Here is a 14,704-nt window from a genome sequence, read left to right on the forward strand (position 1 = left end):
GTTCACCCAGGTGCAGACCTGGAGGAGCTGAGGTCACCTGCAGGTGCAGACCTGGAGAGCCAAGTTCATCCGAGTACAGACCTAGAGAGCCGAGTTCACCCAGGTGCAGACCTGCAGGAGCCGAGTTCACCTGCAGGTGCAGACCTGGAGAGCCGAGTTCACCCAGGGACAAGGCTCAGTTCACCCAGGGACAGACCTGGAGGAACTGAGTTCACCCAGACAGGACCCAGGGTAGCTCAGTTCACCTCCAGGCTCAGACCCAGTCGAGCTGAGTTCCCCCCGTGTCTTAACTTCCCAAGTGCTACGACAGACCCCCCAGCATGCCTGTTGGGAGCAAGACTTACTGGCCAGGTCCCAGAGCCTGCAGGCTTCCTTCCTCCTGGCTCAGTGTCTTCTCACTGGTCGGCAGTCTCCTCGGGCGCCTGGCTTTCTGTCACATGGCGATGCTTGTGACAGCGTCTTCTCCTCCTCTGTTTGTTGACTGGCTTCCGCCCATTCCTTGTGGCTTCTCCTTCCGTATCCAGTTTTCTTTATTTTAAGGACTTGGCCCTCTGAGGTTCTGCCAGCCCTTTGCTTCCGAAGACCCCTCACACAGTGTGGGCTCCTGGCCCAACTCCTCCCCAGGTCCTGTTCCAGGTGAGCTCACCCCCGACAGGCTGGGACCTGAGCTCACGAGCTGGGACCTGCGCAGGCCTCGTGGGGGGCGATTCCACCCCAGCAGGCTCCCGTAGAGCCCCGGGTGTGCTGGCGTTCTTGCCCCCAGTGCCCCACGGGTCAGACCTGCCTTTACCCTCCTAACTGCCCGAGTGCAGGCTCACCTCGGGGAAACCGAGGCACAGGGCCTGCTCCCCTTCCCTGGCCGGCCCAGCAGCCCAAGGCACTGCGTTCGCCCACACACGGGGCAGCCTGTTAGGTGCGCCCTCGCCAGCCTGGCTGTGCTCGTGGCCGCTGAGCCCGGAGAGCTGTGCCACCGCGTGCAGGCCGGCCCTCCTGGCACCGGGATGGGCTTCGCGTCGGCGTAAGGGTCGTCGGGCAGGGGGGGCCTGGGTTGCCCTGCGCTCCCTGATACGTGGGCCATGTGGGTTCTGGGCTTCCCTAGGACGGAGCATTCGCCCTGCAGCACACGGCGGACGCCCTCGACTCGTGGGGCAGACTGTGGCCGGGAGGAGGGAGGGAGCCGTGAGGGCCCGGGACCGCCACCCCACGGGCATCCAGCACCTACGCTGCCTGCACCGGGCGGGCAGACGCCCCGAGTTCCCTGAGATCTCCGAGTCCTCTGTCCTCCACACCAGGCGATCAGACACCCCGAGTCCCCCATCCCCCGCACCAGGCGGTCAGGTGCCCCGAGATCCCCGAGTCCCCCATCCGCTCCACAGGGTGATCAGACGCCCCGAGTCCCCCAAGATCTCTGAGTCCTCTGTCCTCCACACCAGGCGATCAGACACCCCGAGTCCCCCATCCCCCGCACCAGGCAGGCAGATGCCCCAAGATCCCCGAGTCCCCCATCCCCCGCACAGGGTGGTCAGACGCCCCGAGTCCCCCAAGATCTCCGAGTCCTCTGTCCTCCACACCAGGCGATCAGACACCCTGAGTCCCCCATCCCCGACACCAGGCAGGCAGATGCCCCGAAATCCCCAAGTCCCCCATCCCCCGCACCAGGCAGGCAGACACCCCGAAATCCTCAAGTCCCCCATCCCCCGTACAGGGTGGTCAGATGCCCCGAGTCCCCCAAGATCTCTGAGTCCCCATTTCCCTGCACTGGGCAGTCAGACGCCCCAAGACCCCCGAGTCCCCGATCCCCCGCACCGGGTGTGCAGACGCCCCAGTATCCCCTCTCTTCCTGAGTTAACTGTCTGGAGATGCAGGAAGGTGCTCATTTTGCAGAGCGACGCCTCGCCCCTGTGTCTGTCCAGCCCTCAGTGCGTCAGCACGGCAAGTGGGCCCCGCTGTTGGAGACCACGGTCGCGGCCAGGGCTGGGTCCTGCAGCCTCAGTTTCCCCACCCAAGAGTGCGGGCTGCGGTCTCGCTCGGCCGTGGCTGCTCTGAGGGTGAGGCTCAGTGCGCTCGCGGTGGAGGGCGCCGCCAGGGCCCAGGAACGCGGGCGGCTGTGTTCCCAGGCGCAGAACCCCACCACGCTGGTCCAGAGCTCATGGCCACCTCGGCGTCGCCAGGAGGAAAGGTCGAGGCTGGGGCAGCGTAAAGATGCACAGTGAAAGCCGAGACCCGGCTGTGGTAAAGAAGTCGCAAAAGGACTTCACTTTCCTCAAAGCCAGTGCTGGGCCTTTCCCGTGGCTCCCCGCGGCCTCCTGTGGGCGCGGCGCGGTGCCGCCAGCACCTCGCCCCTCCTGGCGGCTCAACCCCGTCGGGTGGAGCACTTCAGACCCTCAGACGCTGGAGCACAATTCCCTGGAGCGGGCATCCGGGGCCAAGCGAGCGTCCGGGGCCGAGTGAGCATCCAGGGCTGGAGCAGGCCTCCAGGGCCGGAGCAGGTGTCCGGGGCCAGGCGGGCGTCCGGGGCCGAGCCAGCGTCCGAGGCCAATAGGGCGTCCAGGCGGAGCGGACGTTCAGGGTCCAGTGGGTGTCCAGGGGCCAAGCCAGCATCCTGGGTCGAGTGGGTGTCCTGGGTCGAGCGGCTGGGGCAGCTGCACCCTTGAGCAGTGACACAGGCTGGGTCAGGCCGTCGCACAGCTTCTCCTGAACTAGGGCGCAGGCTCGTGTCGGGCCCTCGGGACCCCCGCAGCCCTCGCCCAGTGCCGTCCCTGCACTCCCCCTGCTGGGGTGAGGCTGGAGCGTCCAGGGGACGTCCAGGCCCCACCCCTCGTCTGCAACTCTGGACCTCCTGGCACCCTGCCTCGTACTTCTGCCGACCCCCAGAAACCCCGGGGCCATGAGCGCCCTGTCGGAGAAGCTCTAGGAGGCAGCAGGGGCAGTGCTCAGGGCAGGGTGGGGCAGGGTCAGTGCTCAGGGCGGGGTCAGGCAGGGTCTACGCTCTGGGCAGGGGGACCCCAGGGCGGGCTGTGCTGGCCGCCCCCAGGTTCAGCCTGGCTCGTCGGTTGCTGCCCCCTCACCCGCTGCCCCCTCACCCGCTGCCCCCTCACCCGCTGCACGTGTCCCCGCAGGGAGGCCTGGTCTGCGCCACTCTTGGCCCCGCTGGCCCTGGAAAGACCCCAGGGGCCAGGGCCCTCCACAGGGGTTGCCTGCAGGTCATGCCGTTGTTGTGCCGTCGTTGTGCCATCTCCCAAGGGCTCGGGGTCCCTGGGGGTCGTCCAGGTCTTGTCCCTGACCGTCTGGCCCTCACGTCTGGCAGCCTCCCTCACGCTCGTGCCGCAGCCTTGGCAGCCGAGACTGTCCCCCCACGCGGCTCTCCCCCCTCTCCGTTACACGTCGGTGCTTGAAGATCCCGAACTCCCCCCGAGCCTGTCGCTGAGCTGTCCTGTTTTATTTCTCAGGTTCAGACGAAGAAAGAAGAGCCGCTGCCGCCCGCCACAAGCCAAAGCATTCCCACCTTTTATTTTCCTAGAGGATGCCCGAAGGACGCCGTGGATGTCGACGCGGTCATCGCCAGGGTGGAGGCGGCCTTCTCCCGGTTCCCACACGAGAGAGCCACGATGGAGGACATGGGCCAGGTGGCCAAGGTTCGTGGCCCGGGGCACGGGCCGGCGTCTGGGCCGTGGGGTGTGCGGGGGTTTCTGCCGACGTGGTTGAAGACGAGCACAGGCCGGCCCTGCTTCGATGGCGCCTCGGCGGGCGCGTTCCAGGGACGCAGGCGCGCTGCGTGCCCACCCGCAGGTGGGCGGGCCTGACTTCCGACATCGGCGTGGCCACGCTCAGCCCGCTGGCTCTGCCCCGCCAGGACGGCCTGGGCCGAGGCTGACCGCGCAGGCTCGGCGTGGCCTTCAGGCGTCCCCGGCGTCCTGCTTGTGCTGCGTCTTGCTGACGTTCCTGGGCGTGAGGTGCAGTCGGGCCAGACACAGCGAGACCAGAGGCGTGGGGCGCTGTCACGGGTCCTGGAGAGGGCTCCACCTGCCTGCGGAACGCCCGTCGCGGATCCGCGGGTGGTGCACGCCAGAGCTTGGGCAGAAACGGGTCCACGACCGCCGCGGATCCTGCAGGAGTGCAGTTGAGGCTGCGGCAGAGCGGGCAAGGGCAGAACCCGGTGTGCGCCCCGTCGCGGTTCCCGCAGGAGGGAGGGCGAGGGCACAGCCGGGCCCGTGCCCCGTCGCAGTTCCTGCAGGAGGGAGGGCGAGGGCACAGCCGGGCCCGTGCCCGTCGCGGTTCCCACAGGAGGGAGGGCTAGCATAGCCGGGCCCGCGCCCGTCGCAGTTCCGCGTGAGGCTGCTTCCTCGAGGCAGGCTGCAGCCAGAGCACTCTGGGAGAGCCCGGGCACGGTGCCTTGGCCGCTGTCCTCAGGCGTCACAGCGCCGTCCTGGCTCTGGGGCACGGTCCACGCAGCCCCGTTGGCGCTTTGGTCTTCTTGGAACGTGGTGTTTTGGGGATTGACCCTCGTTGATGCTGTGGTCTCACACATCCGCTTTGCTTCCCTGACGTCTGCCGCAATCTGCTTGTCCTTATCTGCGTGGCAGGCCAAGAGGGTGAGGGGCCCCTGCCCAGGGGCCCCTGCCCGCGCTTTTCCTGACAGCCCTCCTCGCACGTACCCCAGGTCGGAGGGCGCGTCCCAGTGGGTCCAGGTCGGAGGGCGCGTCCTGGGAGCGTGTGTCCTGGTGGGTCCAGGTGGGAGGGTGCGTCCCCCGAGGTGGAGGTCCTGCGTCTCTACGTCCTCCCCTCCCCTCGACAGCGCAGTTGGCCCCGCGGCCCGTGTCCAGGCAGGAGCCCCTGGTGGCAAGGTCCCCAAGCCGGGTGTCAGCAGGTCGGGGCCGGCCGCCCCCAGCCTCCTGGGCATGGAGTGCGCAGAGCCTGGCCCCCGAGCAGGGCGTCCTCAGAAAGGGGCTCGCGGGCTTCTTGCATCTCCTGGGCTCCTGTGTACCTGTGTACCGGGCTTGATCTCTCGGTCTCTCGTTCTCCTCTCCGCTCTTCCCTCTCTCTCTCCCCTGCCTGTCCCCGTCCCCATCCCCTCCTCCCTTCCCCTCTCCCTCTCCCTCCCGATTCCCTCCCCCTCTCTCCCCCTCCCTGGCCCCTCCCCCTCTCTCTCCCTCCCGATCCCCTCCCCCTCTCTCCCCCTCCCTGGCCCCTCCCTTCTCTCGCCCTCCGTCCCCTGGCCCTCTGCCTACCCAGCAGCTCCACCTGCGCAGGAGCTTGGCCTTCTGCCCTCTTCCTCCTGGATCCCTGCCTCGGTGGAGCAGGCTCCGAGGAGCGAGGGGGTCTTGAGCACTGAGTTCTCACGTGCAGATGTGGACCCCCTTCATTTATTCATGTCTTCTGCTCGTCAACCTTTTCTTTCCTGAAAAGCTTTTGCAAATGTTTTATCTGTTTGTTCTCAGGTAGTTCCTCATTCTTGTCCTTTATGAGTAGAATCCTCTGAATGCATTTCTAACTGCTGCGTGGGGGGGCGCCCCCTATTCCTATCTGCTGTGGGCAGCACTCTGATTCCTAACTGCTCTGGGGAGCACCCCGATTCCTAACTGCCGAGTGGGGAGCATCCTAGATTCCTAACTGCCATGTGAGGAGACCCTGATTCCTAACTGCTATATGGGGAGCACCCTGATTCCTGACTGCTGAGTGGGGAGCACCCTGATTCCTAACTGCCGAGTGGGGAGCACCCCAGATTGCTAACTGCCGACTGGGGAGCACTCCGATTCCTGACTGCCGAGTGGGGAGCACCCCGATTCCTGACTGCCATGTGGGGAGCACCCCGATTCCTGACTGCCGAGTGGGGAGCACCCCAGATTGCTAACTGCCGACTGGGGAGCACCCCGATTCCTGACTGCCGAGTGGGGAGCACCCCTATTCCTGACTGCCGAGTGGGGAGCATCCTAGATTCCTGACTGCCGAGTGGGGAGCACCCCGATTCCTGACTGCCATGTGGGGAGCACCCCGATTCCTGACTGCCGAGTGGGGAGCACCCCAGATTCCTAACTGCCATGTGGGGAGCATCCTAGATTCCTGACTGCCGAGTGGGGAGCACCCCGATTCCTGACTGCCGACTGGGGAGCATCCCGATTCCTGACTGCCGAGTGGGGAGCACCCCGATTCCTGACTGCCATGTGGGGAGCACCCCGATTCCTGACTGCCGAGTGGGGAGCACCCCGATTCCTAACTGCCGAGTGGGGAGCATCCTAGATTCCTAACTGCCATGTGAGGAGACCCTGATTCCTAACTGCTATATGGGGAGCACCCTGATTCCTGACTGCCGAGTGGGGAGCACCCCGATTCCTGACTGCCGAGTGGGGAGCACCCCTGATTCCTAACTGCCGACTGGGGAGCACCCCAGATTGCTAACTGCCGACTGGGGAGCACTCCGATTCCTGACTGCCGAGTGGGGAGCACCCCGATTCCTGACTGCCATGTGGGGAGCATCCTAGATTCCTGACTGCCGAGTGGGGAGCACCCCGATTCCTGACTGCCGTGTGGGGAGCATCCTAGATTCCTGACTGCCGAGTGGGGAGCACCCCGATTCCTAACTGCCGAGTGGGGAGCACCCCGATTCCTGACTGCCATGTGGGGAGCACCCCGATTCCTAACTGCCGAGTGGGGAGCATCCTAGATTCCTAACTGCCATGTGAGGAGCACCCCGATTCCTAACTGCTATATGGGGAGCACCCTGATTCCTGACTGCTGAGTGGGGAGCACCCCAGATTCCTGACTGCCATGTGGGGAGCACCCCGATTCCTGACTGCCGAGTGGGGAGCACCCCAGATTCCTGACTGCCATGTGGGGAGCATCCTAGATTCCTGACTGCCGAGTGGGGAGCACCCCGATTCCTGACTGCCATGTGGGGAGCATCCTAGATTCCTGACTGCCGAGTGGGGAGCACCCCGATTCCTGACTGCCATGTGGGGAGCACCCCGATTCCTAACTGTTGAGTGGGGAGCACTCCGATTCCTAACTGCCGAGTGGGGAGCACCCCGATTCCTGACTGCCATGTGGGGAGCACCCCGATTCCTGACTGCCATGTGGGGAGCACTCCGATTCCTGACTGCCAAGTGGGGAGCATCCCGATTCCTGACTGCCATGTGGGGAGCACCCCGATTCCTGACTGTTGAGTGGGGAGTACCCCGATTCCTGACTGCCGAGTGGGGAGCACCCCGATTCCTGACTGCCGAGTGGGGAGCACCCCAGATTGCTAACTGCCGAGTGGGGAGCACCCCAGATTGCTAACTGCCGAGTGGGGAGCACCCCGATTCCTGACTGCCGAGTGGGGAGCACCCCGATTCCTGCCATGTGGGGAGCATCCCAGATTCCTAACTGCCATGTGGGGAGTACCCCGATTCCTGACTGCAGTGGAGGCACTGCCGCTCCTGCCTCCCGCGTGCTAGTCTTGTGTTCAGCAGCTGCTGCTCTCCTGCAATTCTAGTCCTGCCTGAGAATCCCCCCGGGCCGCCAAGCCCTGCTCCAAGACCCGCTCCGGGCCTTGGACACCGCTGTACTGACGCACAGTCTCGGCCTTGTCGCCCCGCCTCCGCGCTGTCACGCTCTGCGTGGCTCGCTGTGGACGCGCAGGCCCTGGCTGAGGAAGGCCCTCCCCTGCGTGCTCCCGTCCGTGTTCTCTCCCGAAGGAGCATCCGTTTTATCAGGACCGCATAAACATCTTCCCTTCGAGGCGGGCAGAGGCCGCTCCTCCTTTATTCTGGTTACTTACTGAGCTTGGTGGATTCGTTTCCTGATGTATTCCTAGGACCAATCACATTTAGCCATCCTGAGTTTTTATGTACAAACTTTGTCAGTTAATTTTTCTTTGATTTTAGCTTTCAAGGCTACACAAAACTGTAGAGAACAGTGTAATGCACTCCCATGGACACATACTGACCCTAAACCTCAGTAATTATTACCACCTGGCCAGCCCACATTGTTATCCCAGCTGAAAAAACTAAAGTAATTCACTAACATCGTTGAATATGCGGTGAGTTTTCCAGGTTCTCCATTGTCTGGTTATGTATTTGCTTCCTTTTGTTTTTAACTGTAACATATATAAAATGAAGTTCTCCATTTTTACCATTTTTAAGGGTACAGTTCAGTGGCATTAATTACTTTTACGATACCGTGCAACCAACGCTCCCTTCCGTCACTGAAACCGTCTCATCATCCAAAACAGAAACTGCACTCATGAAGCAACAACTCTGAGTGTTGACAGTTCTCGCATCTGTAGCAGTTTGATATGGTTACGAATTCTAAAAATAGATTTTGGATTATGTTTGCAATCTGATCTGTACCTGGGTGTGATTGAGCTATGATTAGGGCGTTGAGTCCCTGCCCTTTGGTGGGTGGGGACTCACAGATAAAAGGCATGGCAAAGAACAGAGTTGAGGGTTTCTGATGTTGGAGTTTTCATGTTGGAGTTTGATACAGAAGACTTAAGCTGGAGCCCCAGGGAGAGAGACAGAGCCACTCACCTGAGAGTCTACAGCTGACCTGTAAAGAGAGGCAAAGCCTGGAGAGCCTCATAGTCTACAGCTGACCTTGTGGAGAAAACAGAGGAGCTGAGCCCAGAGGAACCCAGGAAGCCTGAACAGAGGAACTGAGCCCAGAGGAGCCCAGGAAGCCTGAACCCTCGCGGACGTCAGCGGTCATCTTGCTCCAAAATGTGGAAATAGACTTTGGTGAGGGAAGTAACATGCTTTATGGCCTGGTCTCTGTAATCTCCTACCCCAAATAAATACCCTTTATAACACCCAGCGGATTTCTAGTATTTTGCATCAGCACTCCTTTGGCTAATACAGCATCCATATTGACAATTATCGAATTGCTCTATAGCTTTCTTTTCTTGTAATTTTTTAGTCTGACTTTGCATTAGAGTCATACTGGCTTTGGACAGAAGCTTGAAGACTCGCTTCTCTCCGGGGTTGCTTTCTTCAAATCCAGGCGTATGGTTTCATATCCATTTGTTTGGGTTTTCTTTATTTTCTCTCCCAGCAACGTCTTGGTGTTTTCTTTGTAGAGTCCTGACGTAATTTTTGTTAGATGTATTTTTAGGTTGGTTATTTTTTATGCTCTTAGTAGTTGGTGCTTTTTAAACGATGCTTTTCTGTTTGCTACTAATCTATTGAAACAACTGATTTTTGTATATACTTAAGCCCAGCACCCTTGACTATTTACTAATTCTGCTATGTTATAAATCTTTGGGTTTTCTACATATCACATCATGTGATTTGCAGGTTCTGACCACTTTGCCTCTTCCTCTCCAATCTCCACACCTTTCACTTTTTTTTTTTGCCTATTGTCCTGGTTCGGTCTCTAGTGCAGAGTTGGCTGTGGATTTCCTTTTCTTGTTCCCACGTATGAGCAGGGAGAGTCCAGTGTCTCACCATTAATTAAAATGCTGGCTACAGGGTTTTTATAGGTAGCTCTTACTAGAATAAGGATGCTCCTTTCTAGCATTCGTTTTCTGTTTGTTTAGTTTTTTAAATTGCGATTGTGAAAAATATGTATTGCTGAAGTCAGTTTGCTAATGTTGCGATGTTTTTTGGTTGTTGCTAATATTGCATTTTGTTTAGAGTTTTTGCATCTACATTCATGAGAGATACTAGCCTCTAATATTCCTTTCTGGGGACCTTCGCAGGTTGGCCTCTTAACAAGAGGTGGGGAATGTCCTTTCTTTTTTTTTGTCTTCTAGAAGAAGCTGTACATGATTTTTTAAAAAGATTTATTTTGTTTATTTCCCTCAACTCACCCCGTTGTTTTCACTCCCTATCTGCTCTCGTCGCCCTTTTTTTTTTTTTTTTAAGGAGGCACAGGGAACCGAACCCGGGATCTCTTGTGTGGGAGGGAGGCGCTTAGTCACCTAACTTCCTCCCCTCCCTCTATGTATGATTGATAACATTTCTTCTTTGAATGTTTGGAAGAATTAACTGGTGAAGCTTTCTGGGTCTGGAATTTTCTTGGTGGGAAAGTTTTTAATCGTGGGTTCAACTTTTGAGGAAATATAGGTATATTAGTCAGCCAAAGAGATGCTGATGCAAAATACCAGGAATCTGTTGGCTTTTATAAAGGGTGTTTATTTGGGGTAGAAGCTTGGCAGTTACCAGGCCATAAAGCGTAAGTTACTTCCCTCACCCAAGTCTGCAGCCACGTGTGGCAGTTTCACATGGTTATGAATTGCAAAAACAGATTCTGGATTATGTTTGTAATCTGGTCTGTACCTGGATGTGATTAAGTTATGATTAGGGCTTTGATTGGGACACATCATTAGGGTGTTGAGTCCCCGCCCCTTGGTGGGTGGGACTCACAGGTAAAAGGACGGAGCTGAGGGTTTCTGATGATGGACTTTTGATGTTGGAGTTAGATGCTGAAGCCTTAAGCTGGAGCCCCGGGAAATAAGCTCACAGAGGAAAGAGACGCCAGCCCCAGGAAGGAGGAAACCTGAGCCCAGGAAGAAGCAAGCCCTGGGAAGGGAGGAGCCCAGGAAGCCTGAGCCCTCGTGGACGTCAGCAGTCATCTTGCTCCAACACGTGGAAATAGACTTTGGTGAAGTCACTTATGCCTTATGGCCTGGGATCTGTAAGCTCTTACCTCAAATAAAAACCAGCCACTTTCTGGCCTTTTGCATCAGCACCCCTTTGGCTGACTGAGACCCCGGCTCTGTGTGTCCAGCCAGGTCCCCCTCCTTGAGCTCGACGTGCATCTTGCAGGGTTCCTGCTGCACAGCTGCAGCAGCCGACCTCCGCTGTGCTCCCTGGAAGCTTGCCTCTGCCCTCCCTTCTGAAGGGTGCTTTGGCAGGGCTGGCCTCCCCGCCAGCACGTGGACGGTGCTGTTGTTTTCCCTGGGCACGCCCCTTCTGATGACAGGCCACCTGTCTGTGTCCCCTGCGGAGGGAGCCGCCCACCTTCCACCCTCGGCTGCCTGAGGGCGGCTCCCTTGGTGCTTCTCAGGAGCGCACACGCCGTTTCCCTTGGAGTCGTGGAGCATCCTGAACTTGGGTTTTCAGAGGCTGGCCAGTATTTCCTCATCCACAGCCTCCGCCCCATTCTGCCTTGCTTTCTTTTGGGGCACGAGCCCCACGCGTGTCAAATCGTACACCCCTCTCTCGGTGTCCTCATCCTCTCCTGTCAGTTTTTTCCTCCATGCTTCAGTTTATTCATCCTTGCTCTTCTGGGTCTAGCCTGCTCTTAAGCCTGTTTACTGAAAGAATATTTCCAGCTTTAGTATTTTCCAACTCTAGAATTTCTTCTCAACGCTTTGTTGTTCTTTTAGATTCCAAGCCTCTGATAAGTTCTCCACCTTTTTTCCTATTTTCTCGGTGTGATTGTGGTGTTCCTGTGTGCTTCCTTCGGGATCAGAGTCCGCTGCGGCTCTGTTTCCGTTTCTCTCTCCCCCAGTCCCGTGGTCTTTGTTTATCCATCGTCGCACACCTCCTCGTAGTTTCAGTGCTTGCATCAGGGGAAGGTGGCGGCGGCCCAGGTGATGCTTCCTTCCTCCAGAGGTGGTCTCCCGCAGCACTGCCAGCAGCTCACCGCATCCGCGGCCCTTTCAGGCGTCCTGTCTGGTCCAGCTTCCCTGGCCCCTCGGGCGCAGCCCTTCCTTCCAGAACGGGCTGACCACCTGTCGCCCACAGCCGAGCTCGGGGTGCTCCCAGGCTGACGGAGGTTTCCATTTTAAAGGGCTGCAGGGAGGGATGTAAAGTGTTCAGCTGCTGCCACATCCGGTCGTCAGTTCCTTGAAGGGTTAAACGGGGACCGCTGTGACTTGGCAGTGCCGCTCCCCGGTGTGCCCCAGAGAGCTGAAGGCAGGGACGTGGGCGACACTGCCCCCGGCCAGCCCAGCAGCGAGGCTCACGGGCCCACGGGGAGCAGCCGGGCAGGTGGGCGGGTCCACGCGGCGTGGGCGCCCAGAACGTGGAGCGTTCAGCCTTCGAAGGAAGCTCCACACGTGCTGCGGCGTGGCCAGACCTTAAACCACGACGCTGAGTGGACGAGCCAGACGGGGGACAAGTGTCACTCACTTGTCAGAGCAGGCAGACCCAGGGACGGGCCTGGGCAGGTGCCGATGGGGATCACAGCACCTGGACTCGTGGCGGAGATGGTGGCGCCAAGCGTGGCCGCCTTACCTGCCTCTGGGACCCGGCTTGAGAGTGGTGAATCCTGTTTCGTGCCTCGCCCTGGATGTAATCCTGTCAAGTGGCTCTCCCCTGGATGTCATCCTGCTCTGTGGCTCTCCCTGGATTTAAAAGCTAGAGCAGAGACCAGCAGGAGCAGAGCCTTGTGGTCCCAGAGCCTGCAAGAGCTGCGTCTGGTCATTACAGAAAGTCGGGTGGCTCCGCACAGCCGTCCGCATCTCCGCTGGGCATCTCCCGTGTCGCTGAGCTCCAGCCTGGCCCGTGGGCCCAGCTCGGCCCCTGCCCCCCGGCTCCTGAGCCCAGCGAACCCTCCACCCATGAGCCGATGGTCCACTGCCAGTGCCCAGCTGCTGGTCCCAGGCTCTGCAGCTCAAGAGGCGGCTGCCCGCCAGTTTTCCACCCAATCCTCCATGTCTCCTCGCTGCGGCAGGCCCTGGGCTCGGGTTGAGCAGGTGGAGGAGGCGCTGGGCTCGGGTGGAGCAGGTGGAGGAGGTGGAGCAGGTGGAGAAGGTGGAGCAGGTGGAGCAGGTGGAGGAGGCGCTGGGCTCGGGTGGAGCAGGTGGAGCAGGCGCTGGGCTCAGTTGGAGCAGGTGGAGCAGGTGGAGGAGGCGCTGGGCTCGGGTGGAGCAGGTGGAGCAGGTGGAGCAGGCGCTGGGCTCGGGTGGAGCAGGTGGAGGAGGCGCTGGGCTCGGGTGGAGCAGGTGGAGGAGGCGCTGGGCTCGGGTGGAGCAGGTGGAGCAGGTGGAGGAGGCGCTGGGCTCGGGTGGAGCAGGTGGAGGAGGCGCTGGGCTCGGGTGGAGCAGGTGGAGGAGGCGCTGGGCTCGGGTGGAGCAGGTGGAGCAGGTGGAGCAGGTGGAGGAGGCGCTGGGCTCGGGTGGAGCAGGTGGAGCAGGTGGAGCAGGTGGAGGAGGCGCTGGGCTCGGGTGGAGCAGGTGGAGGAGGCGCTGGGCTCGGGTGGAGCAGGTGGAGCAGGTGGAGCAGGCGCTGGGCTCGGGTGGAGCAGGTGGAGCAGGCGCTGGGCTAGGGTGGAGCAGGTGGAGCAGTGGAGGAGGCGCTGGGCTCGGGTGGAGCAGGTGGAGGAGGCCCTGGGCTCGGGTGGAGCAGGTGGAGCAGGTGGAGCAGGCGCTGGGCTCCGGTGGAGCAGGTGGAGCAGGTGGAGCAGGCGCTGGGCTCGGGTGGAGCTGGTGGAGCAGGTGGAGCAGGCGCTGAGCTGGGGTGGAGCAGGTGGAGCAGGTGGAGCAGGCGCTGGGCTGGGGTGGAGCAGGTGGAGCAGGTGGAGCAGGTGGAGGAGGCGCTGGGCTCGGGTGGAGCAGGTGGAGCAGGCGCTGGGCTCAGGTGGAGCAGGCGGAGGAGGCGCTGGGCTCGGGTGGAGCAGGTGGAGCAGGTGGAGCAGGTGGAGCAGGCGCTGGGCTCGGGTGGAGCAGGTGGAGCAGGTGGAGCAGGCGCTGGGCTCGGGTGAAGCAGGTGGAGCAGGTGGAGGAGGTGGAGGAGGCGCTGGGCTCGGGTGGAGCAGGTGGAGGAGGTGGAGCAAGTGGAGCAGGTGGAGGAGGCGCTGGGCTCGGGTGGAGCAGGTGGAGCAGGTGGAGGAGGCGCTGGGCTCGGGTGGAGCAGGTGGAGGAGGCGCTGGGCTCAGGTGGAGCAGGTGGAGGAGGCGCTGGGCTTGGGTGGAGCAGGTGGAGCAGGTGGAGGAGGCGCTGGTCTCGGGTGGAGCTGGTGGAGCAGGTGGAGCAGGCGCTGGGCTCGGGTGGAGCAGGTGGAGCAGGTGGAGCAGGCGCTGGGCTCGGGTGGAGCGGGTGGAGCAGGTGGAGCAGGTGGAGGAGGCGCTGGGCTCGGGTGGAGCAGGTGGAGCAGGTGGAGCAGGTGGAGGAGGTGCTGGGCTCAGGTGGAGCAGGTGGAGGAGGCGCTGGGCTCGGGTGGAGGAGGTGGAGCAGACCCTGGGCTCGGGTGGAGCAGGTGGAGCAGGTGGAGGAGGCGCTGGGCTCGGGTGGAGCAGGTGGAGGAGGCGCTGGGCTCGGGTGGAGCAGGTGGAGCAGGCGCTGGGCTCAGGTGGAGCAGGTGGAGGAGGCGCTGGGCTCGGGTGGAGCAGGTGGAGCAGGTGGAGCAGGCGCTGGGCTCCGGTGAAGCAGGTGGAGGAGGCGCTGGGCTCAGGTGAAGCAGGTGGAGCAGGTGGAGCAGGCGCTGCGCTTGGGTGGAGCAGGCGCTGGTGCTTGGAGGAGGCGCTGGGCTCGGGTGGAGCAGGTGGAGGAGGCGCTGGGCTCGGGTGGAGCAGGTGGAGCAGGTGGAGCAGGTGGAGGAGGCACTGGGCTCGGGTGGAGCAGGTGGAGGAGGCGCTGGGCTCGGGTGGAGCAGGTGGAGCAGGTAGAGGAGGCGCTGGGCTCGGGTGGAGCAGGTGGAGCAGGTGGAGGAGGCGCTGGGCTCGGGTGGAGCATGTGGAGGAGGCACTGGGCTCGGGTGGAGCAGGTGGAGGAGGCGCTGGGCTCGGGTGGAGCAGGTGGAGCAGGTGGAGCAGGCGCTGGGCTCGGGTGGAGTATGTGGAG

General features: G+C 61.3%; 1 protein-coding gene across 1 annotated transcript in view; it reads left to right on the forward strand.

The window, feature by feature from the left end:
• Positions 1–14,704, forward strand: part of LOC139438067 (serine/threonine-protein phosphatase 2A regulatory subunit B'' subunit beta-like) — a 55,855-nt gene that overhangs the window by 26,477 nt on the left and 14,674 nt on the right. Inside the window, 1 exon segment of the mRNA XM_071213209.1 lies at positions 3,450–3,635. Within this exon segment, the coding sequence (XP_071069310.1) occupies positions 3,450–3,635 (186 nt within the window).

This window comes from Dasypus novemcinctus, chromosome X, assembly GCF_030445035.2.
Source record: "Dasypus novemcinctus isolate mDasNov1 chromosome X, mDasNov1.1.hap2, whole genome shotgun sequence".
NCBI lineage: Eukaryota > Metazoa > Chordata > Mammalia > Cingulata > Dasypodidae > Dasypus > Dasypus novemcinctus.